Source organism: Peromyscus eremicus, chromosome 13 (assembly GCF_949786415.1).
Source record: "Peromyscus eremicus chromosome 13, PerEre_H2_v1, whole genome shotgun sequence".
Classification (NCBI taxonomy): Eukaryota; Metazoa; Chordata; class Mammalia; order Rodentia; family Cricetidae; genus Peromyscus; species Peromyscus eremicus.
Genome location: NC_081429.1, coordinates 36,896,081 through 36,914,184, shown reverse-complemented (window position 1 = coordinate 36,914,184; position 18,104 = coordinate 36,896,081). Strand labels below are relative to the sequence as shown.

Sequence of the window (18,104 nt, the reverse complement as noted above, 5' to 3'; positions counted from 1 at the left end):
ATTGAACTCAAGTGGTCTTCAAACTTGGCAGCAAGAGCCTTTATCCACTGAGCCATCTAGCTGACTTGATTTCTTAGATTTCTATTTCTGCTGCCAAGAAAACTCCCTTCCACCCCCCCCCAACCTTATTTGTCCCTTTTTAATTTGTATTCTTTGGATTTCCTTTTTTTTTTCCTATCTTTTTCCCTCTTTTTTAGTTTTTTGAGCCAAGGTTTCTCTAGGTAGCCTTGGCTGCCCTAGAACTCACTCTGTGTTGTGGAATATTTGTTTAATTATGTAAAGATGTGTTGCTGTTTTACCTTGCCTGCCTAAGGCACCTGATTGGTCTAATAAAAAGCTGAACAACCAGTATCAAAGGAAGAAAGAAAAAGAGGTATAGGCAGGACTTCCAGGCAGGGAGAGTAAATAGGAGGAGGAATTTAGGCTCTGGGAAGAAAGAAAAAGAGATGCCAGGGACCAGCCAGCCAGACATGGAGGAAGCAGGAAATCAGGACATACAGAGTGAAAGAAAGGTAAAAAGCCCCGAGGCAAAATGTAGATGAAGAGAAACAGGTTAAGTTAAGTAAAAGAGCCAGTGGGACAAGCTTAAGCTAAGGCTGAGCATTCATAATTAATAATACTCTGTCTTTATTTGGGAATTGGTTGGCAACCCAAAGAAAATTGCAACTACAGCTCTGTAGACCAGGCTAGCCAGAAACTCATAGAGATCTGCCTGCCTCTGCCTCCCAAGTTCTGGAATTAAAGGTGTGAGCCACCACTGCCTGGTTCCTTTGATTTCCTTTTGCCTTCCAGGACAGCGTTGACTAACACTGATAAACAGCTGTCCTTGCCTCCTTCCCAGCTGTTGGGAAGGCACCATTGTCTGTCTCACTATTAGGTTGATAGGTGTTTGGGGATCTTTTGATGTCCCTCTCAGCTGTAGAACAGCACTACTTTTTGGGTTACCTTTTCTTTCCTGTTTTGGTACACTAAATGTTCCAGGCCTGTCTCGTGGTTTTCCTGTCCCAGCCCTGGAATCATTCACTTTCAAATGGCTCTGGCTCCTTTTATTAACAGATGGTGTTTAGAAATCAGAGTCTAGGGCTGGAGAGATGGCTCAGCGGTTAAGAGCACTGGCTGTTCTTCCAAAGGTCCTGAGTTCAGTTCCCAGCAACCACATGATGGCTCCCAACCATCTGTAATGAGATCTGGCGCCCTCTTCTGGCATGCAGACAGAACAGTGCATACATAATAAATAAATTTAAAAAAAAAAAAAGAAGAAAAGAAATCAGAGTCTAGGAAGAGTTCAGGAAGAATTTCGTTTAAAACTCTTTTATGCAGTGTTTCGGGAATCGTAAGTTATCTAATTGTAAAAGCCAGTAAGACCCAGAAGCCAGAGAACAGAAAGGGCTTTAGTTTACCACACACCTCCTGGCATGATAGTTTTTAGTTTTCAATTTTACATTTTATTTACTTACTGTGTGTGCGTACATGTATACACACATGTATACACATGCCATGGTGTATATGAGGAGGAGGTCAGAGGACAACTTGAGGAAATGGCTTCTTCCTGTGTGTGGGTACTGGGGGTGGAACTCAGGTCATCAGGCTTGGTGGCAAGCACCTTTATTTACTGAGCTATTTGGCCTTTCTGATATGTTTGTTTTTTTTTTTTTTTTTTTTTTTTTTTTGGTTTTTCGAGACAGGGTTTCTCTGTGTAGCTTTTGCGCCTTTCCTGGAACTCACTTGGTAGTCCAGGCTGGCCTCGAACTCACAGAGATCCGCCTGGCTCTGCCTCCCGAGTGCTGGGATTAAAGGCGTGCGCCACCACCGCCCGGCTTCTGATATGTTTTAATGGGAATCATACTATAGCTGAAGAATCTAAGTATTAGTATTATAATAAATGTCACAAAAGCTCCCAAATAGCTTTTATGTCTTTTTGTTTGTTTTGAGACAGTGTCTCACTTTGTAGCCTAGACTGACCAGGAACTCAGTACATAGCCCAGAGTGGCCTAGAACTTGAGGTGGTCCTCCTGCCTTAGCCTCCCAGGTACTAGGATTATGAGCCTGAGCTACTACCCTGCCTAGCTCCAGTGATGGCTTTATAAGAGAACATTGCTTGTCCTGGTTAAATTTTGAAATTCCTAGTGGAGCGATCATTGCCTGTTCCTTGTATTTTTCTTTCAAGCAGTCTTATACAAAGACTGAGGGGAAAGATGGGGTCTTTGGGTACCTAGTTAGCTTTTGATTGATGTGATAAAACAAACACTATGATCAAAAGCAACTGAGGGAGAAAAGGGTTTATTTCATCTTAAGTTTTATTCCATCCTGAAAGGAAGTCAGGACAAGAACTCAAGTCAGGACAAGTCAGGAACCTGGAGACAGCTGAAGCAGAGACCACAGAGGAGTGCTGCTTGCTTTACTGGCTCGTGCTCCATGGCTTGCTCAGCCACCTTACTTAAGCAACCCAGGACCACCTGCCCATAGTGGGCTGGACCCTCCCACATAAATGATTAATTGCCTATAGGCCAGTCTGATGGAGGCATTTTCTCAGTTGAGGGTCCTTCTTGACAGATGACTCTACCTTATGTCAAATCGGCAAAAACAAACAAACAAAAACAGGACAGGTATCAATACCAAAGAATAGTAACTGTTATGCTGCCAATGTTCATTGTGGGTCAGTGGCGAGAGCCATGGGAGTATACAGCAGGTGACAACTAGTGTTTGAAAAGCTGACCCACTAGATGCATAACTCCCTGATGAGGAGCCCCACCTGGCAAAGCCTTAGGGTCACTCACTGGCTGTGGAAACTGGCTGTTTTCTGTCTGTAACTTTCTCAGGTGCCACCGTTATACCTCCCTATAAAAACAGCTGTGGGTGCTCTCCACAGCCCCTGGGTAGTGTGTTCACGTCTCTGAGCACACATTTAGCTGTGGATTTCTGTTTAAGCTGTATAATTCTGCTGAACAGAAATATTTCCAGAATATTCTTCTTTACTGATACTGGAATGTAACAGTATTCTCAGTCTCAAAGACAGCCTTTTACACATTTTGCAAAGACCTTAGAACAAATTCAATACAGACTAAACTGCCCCTGCAGAAAAAGACTAATTCCCAGGTGGTGTTTATTGCTAAATCAAGGCCAGGCTTTTTACATCAAGACATAGTCCTTGCAGTAGCTCTCTTTCTGCAGGTACCCTGACTGCTCAAGGTTCAGCCAATTGTTTAATGTCTGAGACTCCTCACCAACTTAGAACTACGAGGCATGGGTCAATGTGACATTACTAGCCTAAGAGAAACTACGTGACTTATCTTGTGTTTTGAGAATAGGTAGGGCCCTGAAAATGTAACTTATAATTGTCCAGAGTTTGGCTGTGGAGCAGCAGCAGCGGTGTGGAGAGAGATGGCTGTGGAGAGCTATGTGAGAGCTGCTGCAGAGTGTGTGTGTGTGCAAGCTCTGGGTGAGAGATGAAGAGCAAGCATGAGAGAAGTGTGCGGAAGTGAGTGGGTGAAAGAGTGAGTAAAGTGAATGAATAATGTAGAAGTAGGTGTGTGAGTAAGTGTGAGAGAGAGCACTGTGTGGAAGAGCTGGTGCTATGTTGAGGAGCTGTGCCTAGGAACTGTAAAGTGCTACATGGTGTGAGAGCTGTTTAGCTGTGGCTGTGTGATTTGTAACTGTGGAGACAAGGAAGATGAAGCTGTATAGAAAAGAGATAGAGAAGAGAAATGTATGTAAAAGACTGATGTGTAGTCATGTGAAAACAGATGTAACTGTGTATAGAGACATGTAGCATGTATAGAATGTAGCAATGTCGAGATACATAGCTGTGTGGAAACAGAAAGAGTCAGAGATGGTTCTTAAAATGAAGTAAAAAAGAAAGTTAACATTAGAAAACGTGTGTTTTTTTAATTTTACCAGTCAGATATATAGAAACTTATTTGTAAATAACCTCAGATAGAAAAAGTCTAGCTCTCACCACCTTCGTGGATTTTCTTGCATTACCCTGGAGGTGGCCTTGGAGCAGGCTCTCCATAAGCACCCCCCCCCCCCATAAGTCAGGTACTGTGCTGGCCCAAAATTCACAACCCTCTGGCTCTGCTAGGATTATGGGTGTGCCATCATGCCGATTGGTTGGTATATGCTATGCTTCTGTGTGCCTTATGTGAATTTTCAATTTTCTTTTTTTAAAGATTTATTTATTTATCATAATACAGTGTTCTGACTGCATGTATGCCTGCAGGCCAGAAGAGGGCACCAGATCTCAAAATAGATGGCTGTGAGCCACCATGTGGGTGCTGGGAATTGAACTCAGGACCTCTGGAAGAGCAGCCAGTGCTCTTAACCTCTCAGGTATCTCTCCAGCCCCTCAAATTTGGTTTCTTGAAACTACTTAGTAGGGTTATGGTTATTTCCTCTTTCATGTCTTTCCCAGAATACTGCAGCTGTGAGGCCCAGCATTATAAAGTGGCTAATTGCTGAGCACTGAATGTGATGAACTGCTGACCAGGACTTTGCTTGGCAGGAGCTCCTGTGAGCTGGTAGCTGCTAATGCAGCGTGGCTGGGAAGAGAAAGAGTACCCTGGAGACTCTTGGAAAACTTCGCACAAGTAATACGTGTTTTTGTTTGAAATGTTAAACAATGTAGGTGTCTTGAAATAAATTATCAGGTATCCCCTCACCTTCACCTGCCTAATCCTTTGTCTTATCCCTCTGCCCAGGATGACCCCACTAACAATGGGGTGTGTATTCCTAGCCTTTTGCTTTTACACAAATAGACTTAGATGCCCTGAAAGTTTTCTAGTGGGACTTTCCAACAATTCTCTCCTTAACTACTAACTGTGCTCTTAATTAACTTTGACTTTCCTTTCAGCTGGGCAGTTTCCTGTTTAGGCCTACATGGAGGAACTTAGCCACAGAAACAGACTTGTATTCTTTTAAACTTGAACCCTACAGGCAGTAGTTCAGTGTCTGTACACCCTCTTCCTTTTAGCTCTTCTTGTTCCCTGGGGATAATATATAGGGACAAGAACCATGTAATTTCATTTACTCTCTAAAATGTTAGATTATTCACACTGCTGTTTCCCAGGGGAGTTCAGTTTATTGGCTCCCTAAGAAAGTTCTTTGCAAGGGCCTGATTGGAGGGTCAGGCAATGTTGGGTCATTTGGTTATATGCAGAGAAAATAAGTACAAATGCCTGTGCCTGTCTTTAAGTTTTGTGTGTGTGTGTGTGTGTGTGGTATGTGCACGCGCAGTTTTAAAAGTATGTAAATTAAATGAAAATAATAGAGCTTATGGAAAATTCTCTTTTTAAAATTTTATTTTATGCATATGGTTGTTTTGCCTGTATGTCTGTCCATATGTGTCTGGTACCTGTGGAGGCCAGAAGAAGGCAACAGATGTCCTGAAATGAGTTACAGACAGTTGTGAGCCATTTGGGTGCTGGGAATTGAACCTGGGTCCTCTGGAAGAGCAGTCAGTGCTTTTTAACCACTGAACCATCTCTCCAGCCTCAGAAAATCCTTTTTTTTTTTTTTTAAATAAATTTTTAAAAAAGATTTATTTATTTATTATGTATAGTGTTCTGTCTGCATGTATCCCTGCAGGCCAGAAGAGGGCACCAGATCTCATTACAGAAGGTTGTGAGCCACCATGTGGTTGCTGGGAATTGAACTCGGGATTTCTGAAAGAACAGCCAGTGCTCTTAACCACTGAGCCATTTCTCAGGCCCCAGAAAATGCTTTTTAATTTGCTTAATTATCAATTGCTTTTATGAAATTTGACTTAAGTTGGCTACTTTTAAATATTTTTGTTTTATCTGTGTAAGTTTGCCTCCATGTATGTGTGTACACCATGTGCATGCTAAGTCATGGTAGGGTGGTTTGGGGTTTTTTGTTTCTTTGTTTCTTTGTTTTGAGACAGGGTCTCACCATGTAGCCCTAGCTGGCTTGGAATTCACTGTGTAGTCCAGGCTGGCTTGGAATCTACAGAGCTTTATCTGGCTCTGCCTCTCAAGAGCTGGGATTAAAGACGTGTGCTACCATGCCTGGCTAAATTGGGTATTTGTCTTTGTTCTGAGACAGGATCTTACTGTATAGCTCTAGCTGGCTAAGAACTGACTGTGTAGAGTAGTCTAGCCTTGAACTCATAGAGAGCCATCTGCTTCCTGAATGCAGGAATTAAAGGCGCACACTAACACACCGGGCTAAATTGGGTATTTGTGAAGGAAGACTTCTACCAATGGTCTGTGCATGGCCTTCCACACATGTCTTTACTTTCTGTTCTCTTTCCCTGGGTGGCTCATCCTAATGCTTCCTTTGGGAGAAGGACAGTCTGATCCCTGGGTCCTGAAGGCATACAGACAGATCCACAGTGTGTCATCACAGTACACTTACATGTTTAAGGGGCTGCGAAAAAGCTTGTGAAATGATACTGTGTTCGAAATCAAGAGAATACTTCAGGGGATGGGCTTCGCCCAGCAGGAAACTGCCTTGTGAGGGTGTCTGGGAGCCAGGCAGTGTCTGCCTGTGTGGACTTTGACTTGATGGTGGAGCTTAGCATTTTTTGTTGTTTTGTTTTGTTTGGAGACAGGGTTTCTCTGTGCAGCCGTGACTGTCCTATCTGCCTCCACCCACCACCACACACACACACACACACACACACACACACACACACACACACTACTGGGATTAAAGGCGTGTGTCACTTTGCCCAACTAGAACTCACCATTCTTAGTGTGTTAGCTTTTGAAACTATTTTCAAATTGATTTGAAAATAATTTGATTTCCTCAAATTATTAGAATTTGGACCCTTTCAAATCTTTTAAAGCTTGACACTCACATTCCTGTAGGCACTGGGAATCACACAGGAAAATGTGGCCTCTGGCAGTGGTGGGGACACACACAGTGCTTGAATATTGTAACTAAATCTGTTTCCCATGACACTGAGTTTTGATTTCATTAGGAATTTCCACAAAGAGAAAGAAGTTGCTTTTAGCAAACATCATTTCCTTGTTTGAGCCAGAAACTACTTCTGAACTAAAGCCAGATTGAGGCACCTCTAAGTGACACTGCTGTGGAGTGGTACTGTTTACTTTGTTTTCTTGGAGCCACTGTCTACAGAGTATCTGACACAGCAGATTTGTTTGCTTGGCACTTCGTAACACCTCCATGTTAGCCGACACTGGATGTCTCTTATGAGCTGTGGAACTCTTTGTCATAATTAAAGAAACCGTCTCACCTCCCTGGACCGTACATACAGACACTTTTCTTAAAGACAAAGGCCTTCCTCTAAATTGTTATCCTACACACCATGGAACTTATGAGAGAACAGAAAAAATGGAAATGATTGTCTCAGAGACAAGAGTATCTCATCAGTGAGAAAAGAGTTCACCTACATTGGGGCTAACTCAGGTTGCCAGTTGGATACCATATGGGAGCCAGCTACCCTTAGCCTTTGAAGATGGTGGGATTTTATCCTTAGACTCCTCCTTCCTTAGTTGTATTAAAAGGCAAGCCAGCCAGGTGCAGCAGCATATGCCTTTAATCCCAGAATTGGGAAACAGAGGCAAGCAAATGTCTGTGAGCTGGAGGTTATCCTGGTTTACATATTGAGTTTCAAGCTCACCAAAGCTGTATAGTGAAATCCTGTCAAAAAACAAACAAAAAACAAAGAACAAACCAGTTGGAGTCTGTGGTCGATGTTCATGACACAGAGGATTAATTACCTGGTGAGTTACAGAGAAGAAAAATCGAGTAGTATGTATGTCAGAAGGAAGGGTCTCTTCATCCACCTGTCTAGCTCTGAGGTATTATGCAGTGGTTTTGATTGACAGCTGTGGGGGAAAGTGGGACTGTCTGTGGTATTGGTGAGAAATCTATGGAATGCTCTTAGACATGTCACCCATAAAGCCTTGGGCCAGACCTTATAAAAGCATAGAGGTGATTGGGAACTCATTAGTGGAATTGCTTTTCAGGGGATGTCAGCCTTGGGTTTTATTTCCTTAGCGCTTGTGTCCTATTGCTTTGGGGTATCTATTGCCTTGCATTGGTAGGGCAAGATGTGGGTTCCTGAAAGAGAATTGGGTTGAATTGTGAGTCTTTTGAGTGTACCCAGCACTCATACATGCGTACACATGTGCTGTCTTACAAAGTCATCAGTAGGGCTTGACTCCTTCAATGTCAGGCTTCTCTATTGTATGTGTACAGGTTAATTGTCCCCTAAACACTATTTCCAGCATTTGGACTTGAATGGAGTTGCATTTTGTCTCTTCCTTTTGAGGATACTGACCTCAATACTGTTTATAGCACTTACCTGTTTTTAGCTCATCCTTCCTTTTGTCGTCTTGTATGTTTTTGTACTCTTGAAAAGGGCTCCCTGTAGGTCCGCATTTGTAGGAAAGGAGGGCAACATCACATGACTTCTTCAGGCTCTTTGTTGGTGTCTTCCCTCTAGTGGTGGTAGACAGGACTCTTGGATCTTGGACAATACTCTGTTCAAAATACAAAATCTCTTCCTATTATATCGTAAATGCAACTTGAACAAAAATCTCCCTGCTAACTCCTTCTCTCTAGCTCTCTTGATAGGGATATCAGGATTCCATCATCTGAGGTTTAGACAGGTGTTAGTTCCCTCTGGATGTGGTCATGCAGGCAGATCCACCTTTTCCCCACAGCTGTGAGAACTAGAATGTTCTGTGAGTTCTATCTAGACAGTGACCATGTTGAAGAATTGTGAGATAAGGCTGGGCATATATTGCTTTAGAGAAAAATTTGAAAGAGAAGACATACAAAGCAATTTCTCCACCCCCAGAGAGTACCAGACTGTAGGCTGGGTCCTGGAGTGAAAGGTGCTGTTCTTTTCCTGCCTTTCTGCCTCTCCCTCAGTTCTCCGTTCCATACGGATGCTGAGGATAAAGTCACCACTACAAGTAAGAAAGTGTTGGTGTTTAGTTCCAGCCTTCCTTCTTTCCAACCAGTATGTTGGTTGGAATTGTAGTTGGAATGGTTGACGAGATTCTTGAAGAGATGAAATTGCTCAAACAGATTTCAGGGTTAGCCAGAAAATTTTCTATTTCTGTCTGAATTTGTCTAGTTTAAAAAAAAGGACCAAAGTAAAGACAGTTTAATTGGAGCAAGAACAGTAGAGCCAATGCATTCTTGGACAACCTTTGAGCTTTCTGAATGAGTTGAGAAGGGGGTACAGGCTGGTCTTTGCCACTTTCAGACCTACCTATTAGGTACAAAAGGTAGGCATTCAGATACAGTCTGGGATGGTGATAGACACTTCTTCTTCTTCTTCTTCTTCTTCTTCTTCTTATTATTATTATTTTTAAAAAGGCTTTAACTTTTTCTTTGACAGTTCCATATTTATGTGTGGGTGTCTCTTACTCATATCTACCCAACAACTACTCCTCTTTGGAGAGAGGCAAGCTTTCCAAGAGTGTGGACACATGAGCAGCCTCGCACTGGTGGACCCTTAAAATCTTAGTCCTTGAGAGAGCCAGATTTGATCCTGTGAAGGCCTCAGGAAGGCCACTGCAAACTCCCTGGAATTGTGTTCTTCTCCCAGGACCCCAAATGATGACCAAGACTGGTCACTAACATGGAAGCAAGACCCTATTACTTACATAGTTCAGGACCCATCCTTACAAGCCAGCAGCATTTCCAATCATTTCTCTCCCTGCAGGCTGACGGATTCAAGGATGCAGCTGGTGCTAGAGGTGTGTGGCACCTTACCTGAGCCAGACCATGAGGCCATGTCACCATGATGTGGGCCCCTCATGGCCTCAGCAGGAACAGAGCACTACAATATTGGCCTGCGCCGAGGAAACAGCTTCAAGCAGAGACATCCCTCAGGCACAGTGTCTGCTTCACCACCTGAGAAACCCTCGGAGGTCAAAGTCTGGTCTCAGGCCCATCAGCAGGTGAAGCCAATCTGGAAACTGGAAAGGAAGCACGTAGGCACACTGTCAGCAGGGCTGGGCACCAGTCTCTTGGGAGTCCCGCCCCAGCCAGCCTATTTCTTTTGCCCCAGCACTCTATGTAGCTCTGGGACTACAGCTGTCATTGCAGGCCACAGCAATCCCTGTTACCTGCAATCTCTCCCTGACTTGTTCAGCAATACTCTGCTGTACCGCCGCACCAACGTGAGGCAAAAACCATACCAGCAACTGGAATCTTTCTGCTTGCGTTCCAGCCCATCAGAGAAAAGACCTTTTTCTCTCCCTCAGAAGGGTCTCCCTATCAGTGTCACTGCCAATAAAGTCACATCTTCTACAGTCTTCCCCATGGCCCAGCCCATGGCGTCTTCACCCACTGATCCATACCTCTCACTGGCAGCAGCTGGGGAAAATCCTTCAAGGAAGAGCCTGTCTTCTGCCATCTCAGGGAAGATTGCATCTCCACTGTCCTCCTACAAGCCCATGCTGAACAACAACTCCTTCATGAGGCCAAATAGCACTAAAGTGCCCTTATCACAAGCCACAGATGGCCTGAAGCCAGTATCCTCATCCAAGATCCAGCCTGTCTCCTGGCATCATTCAGGGGGTACTGGAGACTGTGTATCCCAGCCTGGTGACCGTAAGGTACCCCAAAGCATTGGCGCTGTCTTAGATGATGCCACTGCCCCTAACACCCCGTCTATCCCTAGCACCTTCAATATATCCACAGCCAGTGTTACCTCTTCCCAGTGCAGTCAGAGTAACTTTAGGATGGAGGCACATCCCTGTGGCCTGGATGAAAACCCGGATTCCCAGAGCGCTACTAAAGAGGTACACTTCACTGAGGCTGTGAGGAAGTTGACTGCAAAAGGCTTTGAGAAGATGCCACGGCAAGGCTACCAGTTTGAGCAGGCTTGTTTTGTGAATCCCAGCTTCCAGTGGGGTCTTCTCAACAGAAGCAGGCGGTGGAAACCTCTGATGGGCCAGCGGTTTCCTCAGGAGGATATTGGATTAGACAGTGGGATCCTTCCTGGTGCCTCAGACACTTTGGGGTTGGACAGTACAGTCTTTTGTACCAAAAGGATCAGCATTCACCTCCTTGCCTCACATGTCCATGGGCTCAACCCCAGCCCTACCTGTGGGTCTATAGTTGACCCCCAATTACTTGGAGAAGACAGAGCTCCTGTTCCCCCTTCTTCCCTCCAGCCTCTTGGTGTAGCTGAAGTGGCCACCCGCCTTTCTTCTGTCCATCTTGGCCAGCCTGGGAAGGAGCCTGAGGAAGCCAAGGAGCTGAGCTCAAGTGCTAGGGGTAGTTGGTAAGTTGCACCCTGTCTTTGGTTCATTTAGAACAGTACAGTAAGTAGTTAGACCATAATCTGGGGACACTGCTACCCTCTACCTCTGATAGTTGGTTTTATTTTTTAGCTGTCCTACAAGTTTTAGTTTTCGCTCTAATGTAGGGATTGATTTTAAGGGGGGGAAGGAAAACTAGCTTGCAGACTAATTCTTGCTTTTGTAAACAGTTTTATTGGATGCAGCCTTGTCCATTTATTTACTATGGTTTTTTGTCTGCTTTCTTGCTACAACAGTACAGTTGGAAAGTTGTGACTGAATGACCTACAAAACTGAAGCTGTTTACTGATAGTTCCTTTGGAGAGTTTGCCCATCCCTGTTTTAGGTTATTACCAGGGGAGAAGTAAGAATTCCAGACACCACATCTTAGGATCTGTGACTTTTCTACTTACTCCAAACCAAATTGTATTTCCATGCATTCTTGGTATGATAGCAATTCAGAGTTGAAGACATAGACATAGTTGGTTCCTTCTCCTGTGTCTTGTTACTGTTCCAGAACCTTGATCCACCAAGGCCTTCTGAGTTCCCAGTGAGCATCCCAAGGACATATAAATTACCAGATACTCACTGATGACTTTTGTATGCAGAATTTTAAACTTACATACTGTAAAGAGACTTCAAAGAAAATGATATTCAAATAAGGGATGTACAACTGAGGAACTATGGCTGGACCTAAATTCTGAGGACCTGAGAAATAGTTTATGAGGTCCAGGCAAGAAATAGCAGATTAGTGATGAGACTGTTACTGGGAGACAGTGAAGGAATGAGACTCCAGTGTGACTTCTTTTATGGAGTTGGCCTGGGTGGAGGCATGATTCTTTTCTTTCAGTTCAGCTACTGACCTCCAGCCAAACCAGGTGGAGCCTGAAGATACAGAAGATGAACTAGGAGATGGTTTGGAAGATTGCTGCAGCCATGATGAAAATGACGAAGAGGAAGGTAAGTAAGGAATCCTTTTGCCTCTTACTATGGGGTTTGGTCACTGTCCCCTAGGGAAGGGGGATAACAGTGTATGCCAGGCTTGACTGACATTATCCTGGATCAGTCATTTGCTTTGGAGGCCTAACTTGGGAGCTTGTGAGGGCCTTTGGTCTCTAGCCCCTCTGTCCCACTGGTCTTGCCTCCTCTCATCTGTTAAGTTCAAGGAATGCAGTGCAGAGCAGGAGTGGTGCTCATTCCTCCCTCAAGAAGGGCTGACAGCCGGGGTGTAGAAATAGTTGCCTGGGCTTGGTGAGGGTGCACATGCAGCACCGTCTTCTGCTGAGGATTTCTCTGTTCTTCCTCTACAGGAGACTCAGAGTGCTCTTCCTTAAGTGTTATCTCCCCCAGCGAGTCAGTGGCAATAATATCTCGGTGAGTGCTATGCCGATCATTGGCAGATGCTCATTCCTTACACTTGAAGGTTGTAATGACATTACCCTAACTGGGCCTAAGAACCCTAATTCATTCTCCTCAAGTTTCTTGTTTGTTTGTTTTGTGTATACTTGTAGTTTAAGAAATGTTTGTTTTGATTTATTTTATTTTTTTATTTTTTTGAGACAGGGTCTCTAGATAGCCCTGGCTGTCTTGAAACTCAGTATGTACATCAGGCAGGCTGGCCTTGAACTCACAGAGATCTGCCTGAGTGTTGTGATTACGCACCATTATGCCATTTAAGTCCTTTTGTAGTGCAAATACTTTGGAATGCTATGTCAAAAGATATTGAAAGCTTCTGTATTTTTATTCTGTAAAAGGCTTTTAGAACTTATTTAAGGACTCTTATTTAAACCACATTTGGACCAAACAGTGGCTCAGAGTGTAAAGCTGCTTGCTTCCAAGCCTGACAGCTGAAGTTCAGTCCCTGGACCCCATGCTGGAAGAAGAGGACCAATCTTCTCCCCCAAAAGTTATCTTCTGTCATCTGTATGTGCACTTTAGCATGTGTGCACCCCCAGCACACATACACACAAATAAATAAAGGTTATTAAAATTAAAAATAAGCAAAGAGGTACTTGTATTAGTTAGGGTTTTTATTGCTGTGATAAAACACCATAACCAAGGCCGGGCGGTGGTGGCGCACGCCTTTAATCCCAGCACTCGGGAGGCAGAGCCAGGCGGATCTCTGTGAGTTCGAGGCCAGCCTGGGCTACCAAGTGAGTCCCAAGAAAGGCGCAAAGCTACACAGAGAAACCCTGTCTCGAAAAACCAAAAAAAAAAAAACAAAAACAAAAACAAAAAACACCATAACCAAAAGCAGCTTGGGGAGAAAGGGGCTTATGTCATGTCAGCTTACACTTCCATATCCCAGTCCATCATGAAGGGAAGTCAGAGCAGGAACTCAAGGCATAACTGAGGCAGAAGCCATGGAGGAACACGTCTTACCTGACTTGTTCCTCCTGGCTTGATCAGCTTGCTTTCTTATATACCCCAGGCCCACCTGCCCAGGGATGGCACCACCCACAGTGAGGTAGCGGGGTCCTCCCCCATTAATCATTAACCAAAACCCAACAGACTTGCCTACAGGCCAATCTTACAGAGGCATTTTCCCAGTTGAGATTCCTTCTTCCCAGATACGGCTAGATTCGTGTCAGTTTGAGGAGATTTATTTCATCTTTAATGGGTGTGTGTAAGTTGGTGCAGGTGCCTGTAGGGTCCCAGTGAAGGTGTTCTAAGCAGTTATGAGTTGCCTGATGTAGATGCTAGGAACTGAACTCAGATCTATTGCAAAGCTGAAACCATTTCTCTAGCCCCAAATAAGACACTTTTGGTGCTAGGTGCCATGGCATTAATCTTAGTTCTCCAGAATCTGATGCTGGATAAATACTGTGAATTTGAGGCCAGCCTATACAAGCTCAAAAAACAAAGAGTAAACCATATTCTCCAGCATAGTCTTCTTTGTTTCCCTTCCAGCCTTGCCTCAGAATTAGGCCTGTCTTCATTAATTAAACTCTTTAATCATTTGTTTAAAAAAAAGAGAGAACTCCTGAATTATTGAATATTGAAGGTTTTTCTCTTCTAAAAATACAAAGGATTGGAAAATTAAGGGTGACAAGATGGCTCAGCTGGTAAGGCACTTGCTACTGAACCTGATGACCTGAGTTCAAGCCCCAGAATTAACATGGTGGGAGAGAGAAGCAACTCCCTCAAGTGTCCCTGACTTGAATGACACTGGCAGTCATGTACGCACAGCCCATAATAAGTAAATGTCTGGGTTAGCATGAACAAAGCTGTCATGTCTCTGTAAATAAGATGGTGTGGCGGCAGCAGCAAACCAGCAAGGTGAAGGCAGAGGTGTCTGGAAATGGGAGAAATGAAATTCGATCTTTCTGTGAAGGGAACAGAAGTCCTGGCATGTGTGTCCTCAGTATGTTGCATGATTTGTCTCTTTAAGCTCACCCTGTCTTGGTTTCATAAAAGTGAAGCTGGTTCTGGTTGCAGATACTAGATGTCAGTTAAGTGCCTCTGTTTGCTATAAGAGAAAGATCATAGATCTACTGAATTGGAGTCCTGCCTTTTCACATACAAGAGTGGCTGTGTGTTCATTTGTGGGCCATCATCAAGAAAGCTGCACACCCCTTTAGCCTTCTAGATGGAGAAGATAAATTTCATGGGTGAAGGATTTAGCTTGCTGGTAGAGTACTTGGCTAGTGTGAGGCCTTGGGTTTGATCTCAAGCTCCATCAAAGAAAAATTGGCTGTGTAGCCAGGCTGGCTTTGAGCTCATGGTAACCTTCTTGCTCCAGCCTATAGAATACTGAAATTACAAATGTGAACCACCATGCCTAGTTTCCTCCGTTATTAAAAAAGTTACATTTGACAACATAGGAAAAATCAATAAATCAGATGGATCCTTGCCTTGTCCCCAAACTCAGAAGCTCAGGTGATGCCCCTGCCTCCCAGCAATAGTTGTGTTGCATTTTCTGCTGCTGTGCAGAATCATGTGATATTAGCAATGGAAGACATTTGAAACCAGCGAAAATACTGAGAGCCGTTGAAGGAGATTAAATGTTCCAGGATCGTAGCTTATAGCCTTGCCTAAGGATAAGTTCAGTGCCCTTTCATTATGCTGTTTGTTCTGTCTCCTTTTAAAAACTGTGTGTGTGTGTGTGTGTGTGTGTGTGTGTGTGTGTGTGTGTGTGTGTGTCTGGCTGGCTTTCTGTCCGTCCGTCTGTCCCCGTCCATCCGTGATCTCTTGGAACCGGAGTTATGGGTAGTTGTGAACTGAAATATAGATGCTGGAAAATGAACCCAGATCCTCTGCAAGAACAAGTGCTCTTAGCCACTGAGCCGTTTCTCCAGCCCCTAGTTTTTTAAGAAGGGTCTCGTACAGCCCTGGCTGGCCCAGACCTTGTGACTGTAGATGATAGAACGACCCCAGCATGTGCCACTACTACTGCCACACTCTACTGATACGTGTCATTAGCTTCACCATTCTTGTTGAGGCTGTTTGGGTTGTTTCCAACTTTGAACCTTCGTAAGTAAGGTTACTGAACGGAATCCCGCCCTTATTTTATGTGAACATGAGTGTTTTTAACAAAATCTCAACTGTTCGATTTTACCAATAGAGACTCTCTGGGAGCCAGATGCTGGGGTGAAAGCCTGCTAACTCAGGCAGAGAAAGCACCTGGCTGACCTTCCTCCTCTGACATCCCAGAAGTCTCCCTCTTCTCAAGAACTACACTGTCTTAAAAACTCTTAATAATCCTATGTTCCCTTCCTGTCAGCTGGTTGCCTGCTCCACCTCTTGACCTATGGTTGACTTTATTTTAATCCTATTTACATTATTTGAGCAGAAAGCTTAAAAGTGTGTGCTAGGGCTGAGCTGTACGACAACTAGAAACAGGTTTTTCCAGTAATAACACAATCTTGGGGTTCACAGTGTGATGAAATATCCTGCAATGCACCAGTCTTTATTTCTCGGAGCCATGGGTCCGTCCAGAAATGCATTTGCTAGCTGTAGGGTGGACGGATGCTTTCAGTGCCTCCGTATCTTCCTGCCTTGTCTCTGTTCTGTAGCATGGCTCGTTCTCTTCAGTTTTCCTTGTTTGGTGAGGCATGGTGGTACATGTCTAATGCCTGCACTTGAGAGGCTGAGGTGGGAAGATTAGGAATTTGAGACCAGCCTTGCCTTTCTGTAGAAACTCCTACCTTTAAAACAAATTTTAAAAATCATAAGTTATGGAACACTGAATTATTTTACATATAGAGCTTGTTTCTGTTGTACTGAAAATAACAAGAGTAACTTTTTAAAAAAAGTATTGTCACAGTTCTAGGGATCAAGCTCGGGGCCTTCTCTGCTAGGCAAGGGCTCTGCTACTGAGATATTTGTTTTTTTCTTCTTTTCTTTACAATGTGAAAATTAATCTTACGGTAATATTTATGGCTCATATCAGTTCAGTGTAAAGACCCTGGCCCAGGGTCCTCCTCCCTCTGTCTATGAGATCCGGACCTGGGTTGCCATCAGAGTCGAGAGTAGAGAAGGACACGAGCCAGCCATGTTTTCACATGAGCCAAAGCTTAGAACACGTTTCACTGTTGCTTTTCTTTCTTTTGTTCTTTCCTCACTTAAAATATTTCTGGGCCAGGCGGTGGTGGCGCACACCTTTAATCCCAGCATTTGGCAGGCAGAGGCAGGTGTGATCTCAGTGAGTTTGAGGTCAGCCTGGGCTACAGAGTGAGTTCCAGGACAGCCAAAGCCAAAGCTACATAGAGAAACCCTGTCTGGAAGAAACCAAAAACAAGACACCAACATTTGTCTCTTCCTTTCAGTTATCACTGTCATCCTTTTCCTCCTCCCCCACCTTGTTGTAGTGTAGCAGTCTTCTCCTTTCTCCTAGTGTCCACCCAGACTCCCTCTTTCAGAACTCCTTCTGGGGATCCCCCAATCTGTGACTTACCATGGGATGTGTTGGAGATGTACTATCAGAGTGTTGGGCTCTTTGACACTTGGTGGTGTCCATAACTATAGGCAGGTTAGCACTGTAGGAGTTCATATTTGCAGAATGACTATTAAACACTTGTCTTTTCAGAGTCATATGCAATCCTGTTAACACCTCAAAGCTGTCACTTTCCCATGCTCTGTTTGTTTTCCATCACAGGAACTGCGTGGATTTAATGTCCAAATCCCTTCCCAATCATGAGAAAGTTGTACGACCAGCCCTCATCTATAGTCTCTTCCCCAATGTGTCCCCTACCATTTATTTTGGAACTCGGGATGAAAGAGGTAAATGTAACCAAGGGACAAAATTCAGAGGAACTCACAGGAGGATGCTAGCTAACCTGGGTGGAGGGGACAAGGTGGGAGAGCTCTTCCAGAATGGCTCTTGTAGTAGTTATTGCCCTGTGCTCAGTTCTCACAGGGATTAGGTTCAATAGTGGACTTTGCATGTCTGTCCTTTGTTGGCCTTTCTCAGTCTCATAATCCCTGACTTAGCACACGGCCTCTAATCGGTTTCTTTCCCCTTCCAACCTTTCCTTTGCTCCTCACTTCTGCACAGCCCCCTTTCCATAAAGTGCACTTCTCTAAAACCTGATCTGGAACATTTGTAGTGATCTGTCTGCCCAGGAAAGGATGGTACCACTGCCATCTTTTTCATCTCCTCACTGGGACCCTCCTGCCCTTGCCTTTCCCCAGTGGAGAAGCTTCCCTGGGAACAGAGGAAGCTTCTGCGGTGGAAGATGAGCACAGTGACCCCCAACATAGTCAAGCAGACCATTGGACGGTCGCACTTCAAAATCAGCAAGAGTGAGTTACTTTTCCACTGACCTCCTTGCCCTGCCAGATGGGGTTTGGACAGGAAGAGCGCCTTAGAGACCCCTTGTTGTATGTGGGGACCCTGTCTTGAAGCTTCCAACC

The 18,104-nt window shown here is 44.3% G+C and overlaps 1 protein-coding gene across 4 annotated transcripts in view; it reads left to right on the top strand.

Moving 5' to 3' along the window:
- Positions 1–18,104, top strand: part of Ttll4 (tubulin tyrosine ligase like 4) — a 46,787-nt gene that overhangs the window by 12,634 nt on the left and 16,049 nt on the right. Inside the window, exons 2-7 of one of the 4 annotated variants that reach the window (XM_059278571.1) lie at positions 4,412–4,586; positions 9,665–11,233; positions 12,100–12,209; positions 12,560–12,623; positions 17,347–17,471; positions 17,883–17,993. In XM_059278571.1, the coding sequence (XP_059134554.1) occupies positions 9,759–11,233; positions 12,100–12,209; positions 12,560–12,623; positions 17,347–17,471; positions 17,883–17,993 (1,885 nt within the window). In that variant the 5' untranslated portion in view covers positions 4,412–4,586; positions 9,665–9,758. Of the gene's footprint in view, positions 1–4,411; positions 4,621–9,664; positions 11,234–12,099; positions 12,210–12,559; positions 12,624–17,346; positions 17,472–17,882; positions 17,994–18,104 lie in introns of all 4 variants that reach the window. The other 3 variants (XM_059278570.1, XM_059278573.1, XM_059278569.1) reach the window with 3 other exon arrangements.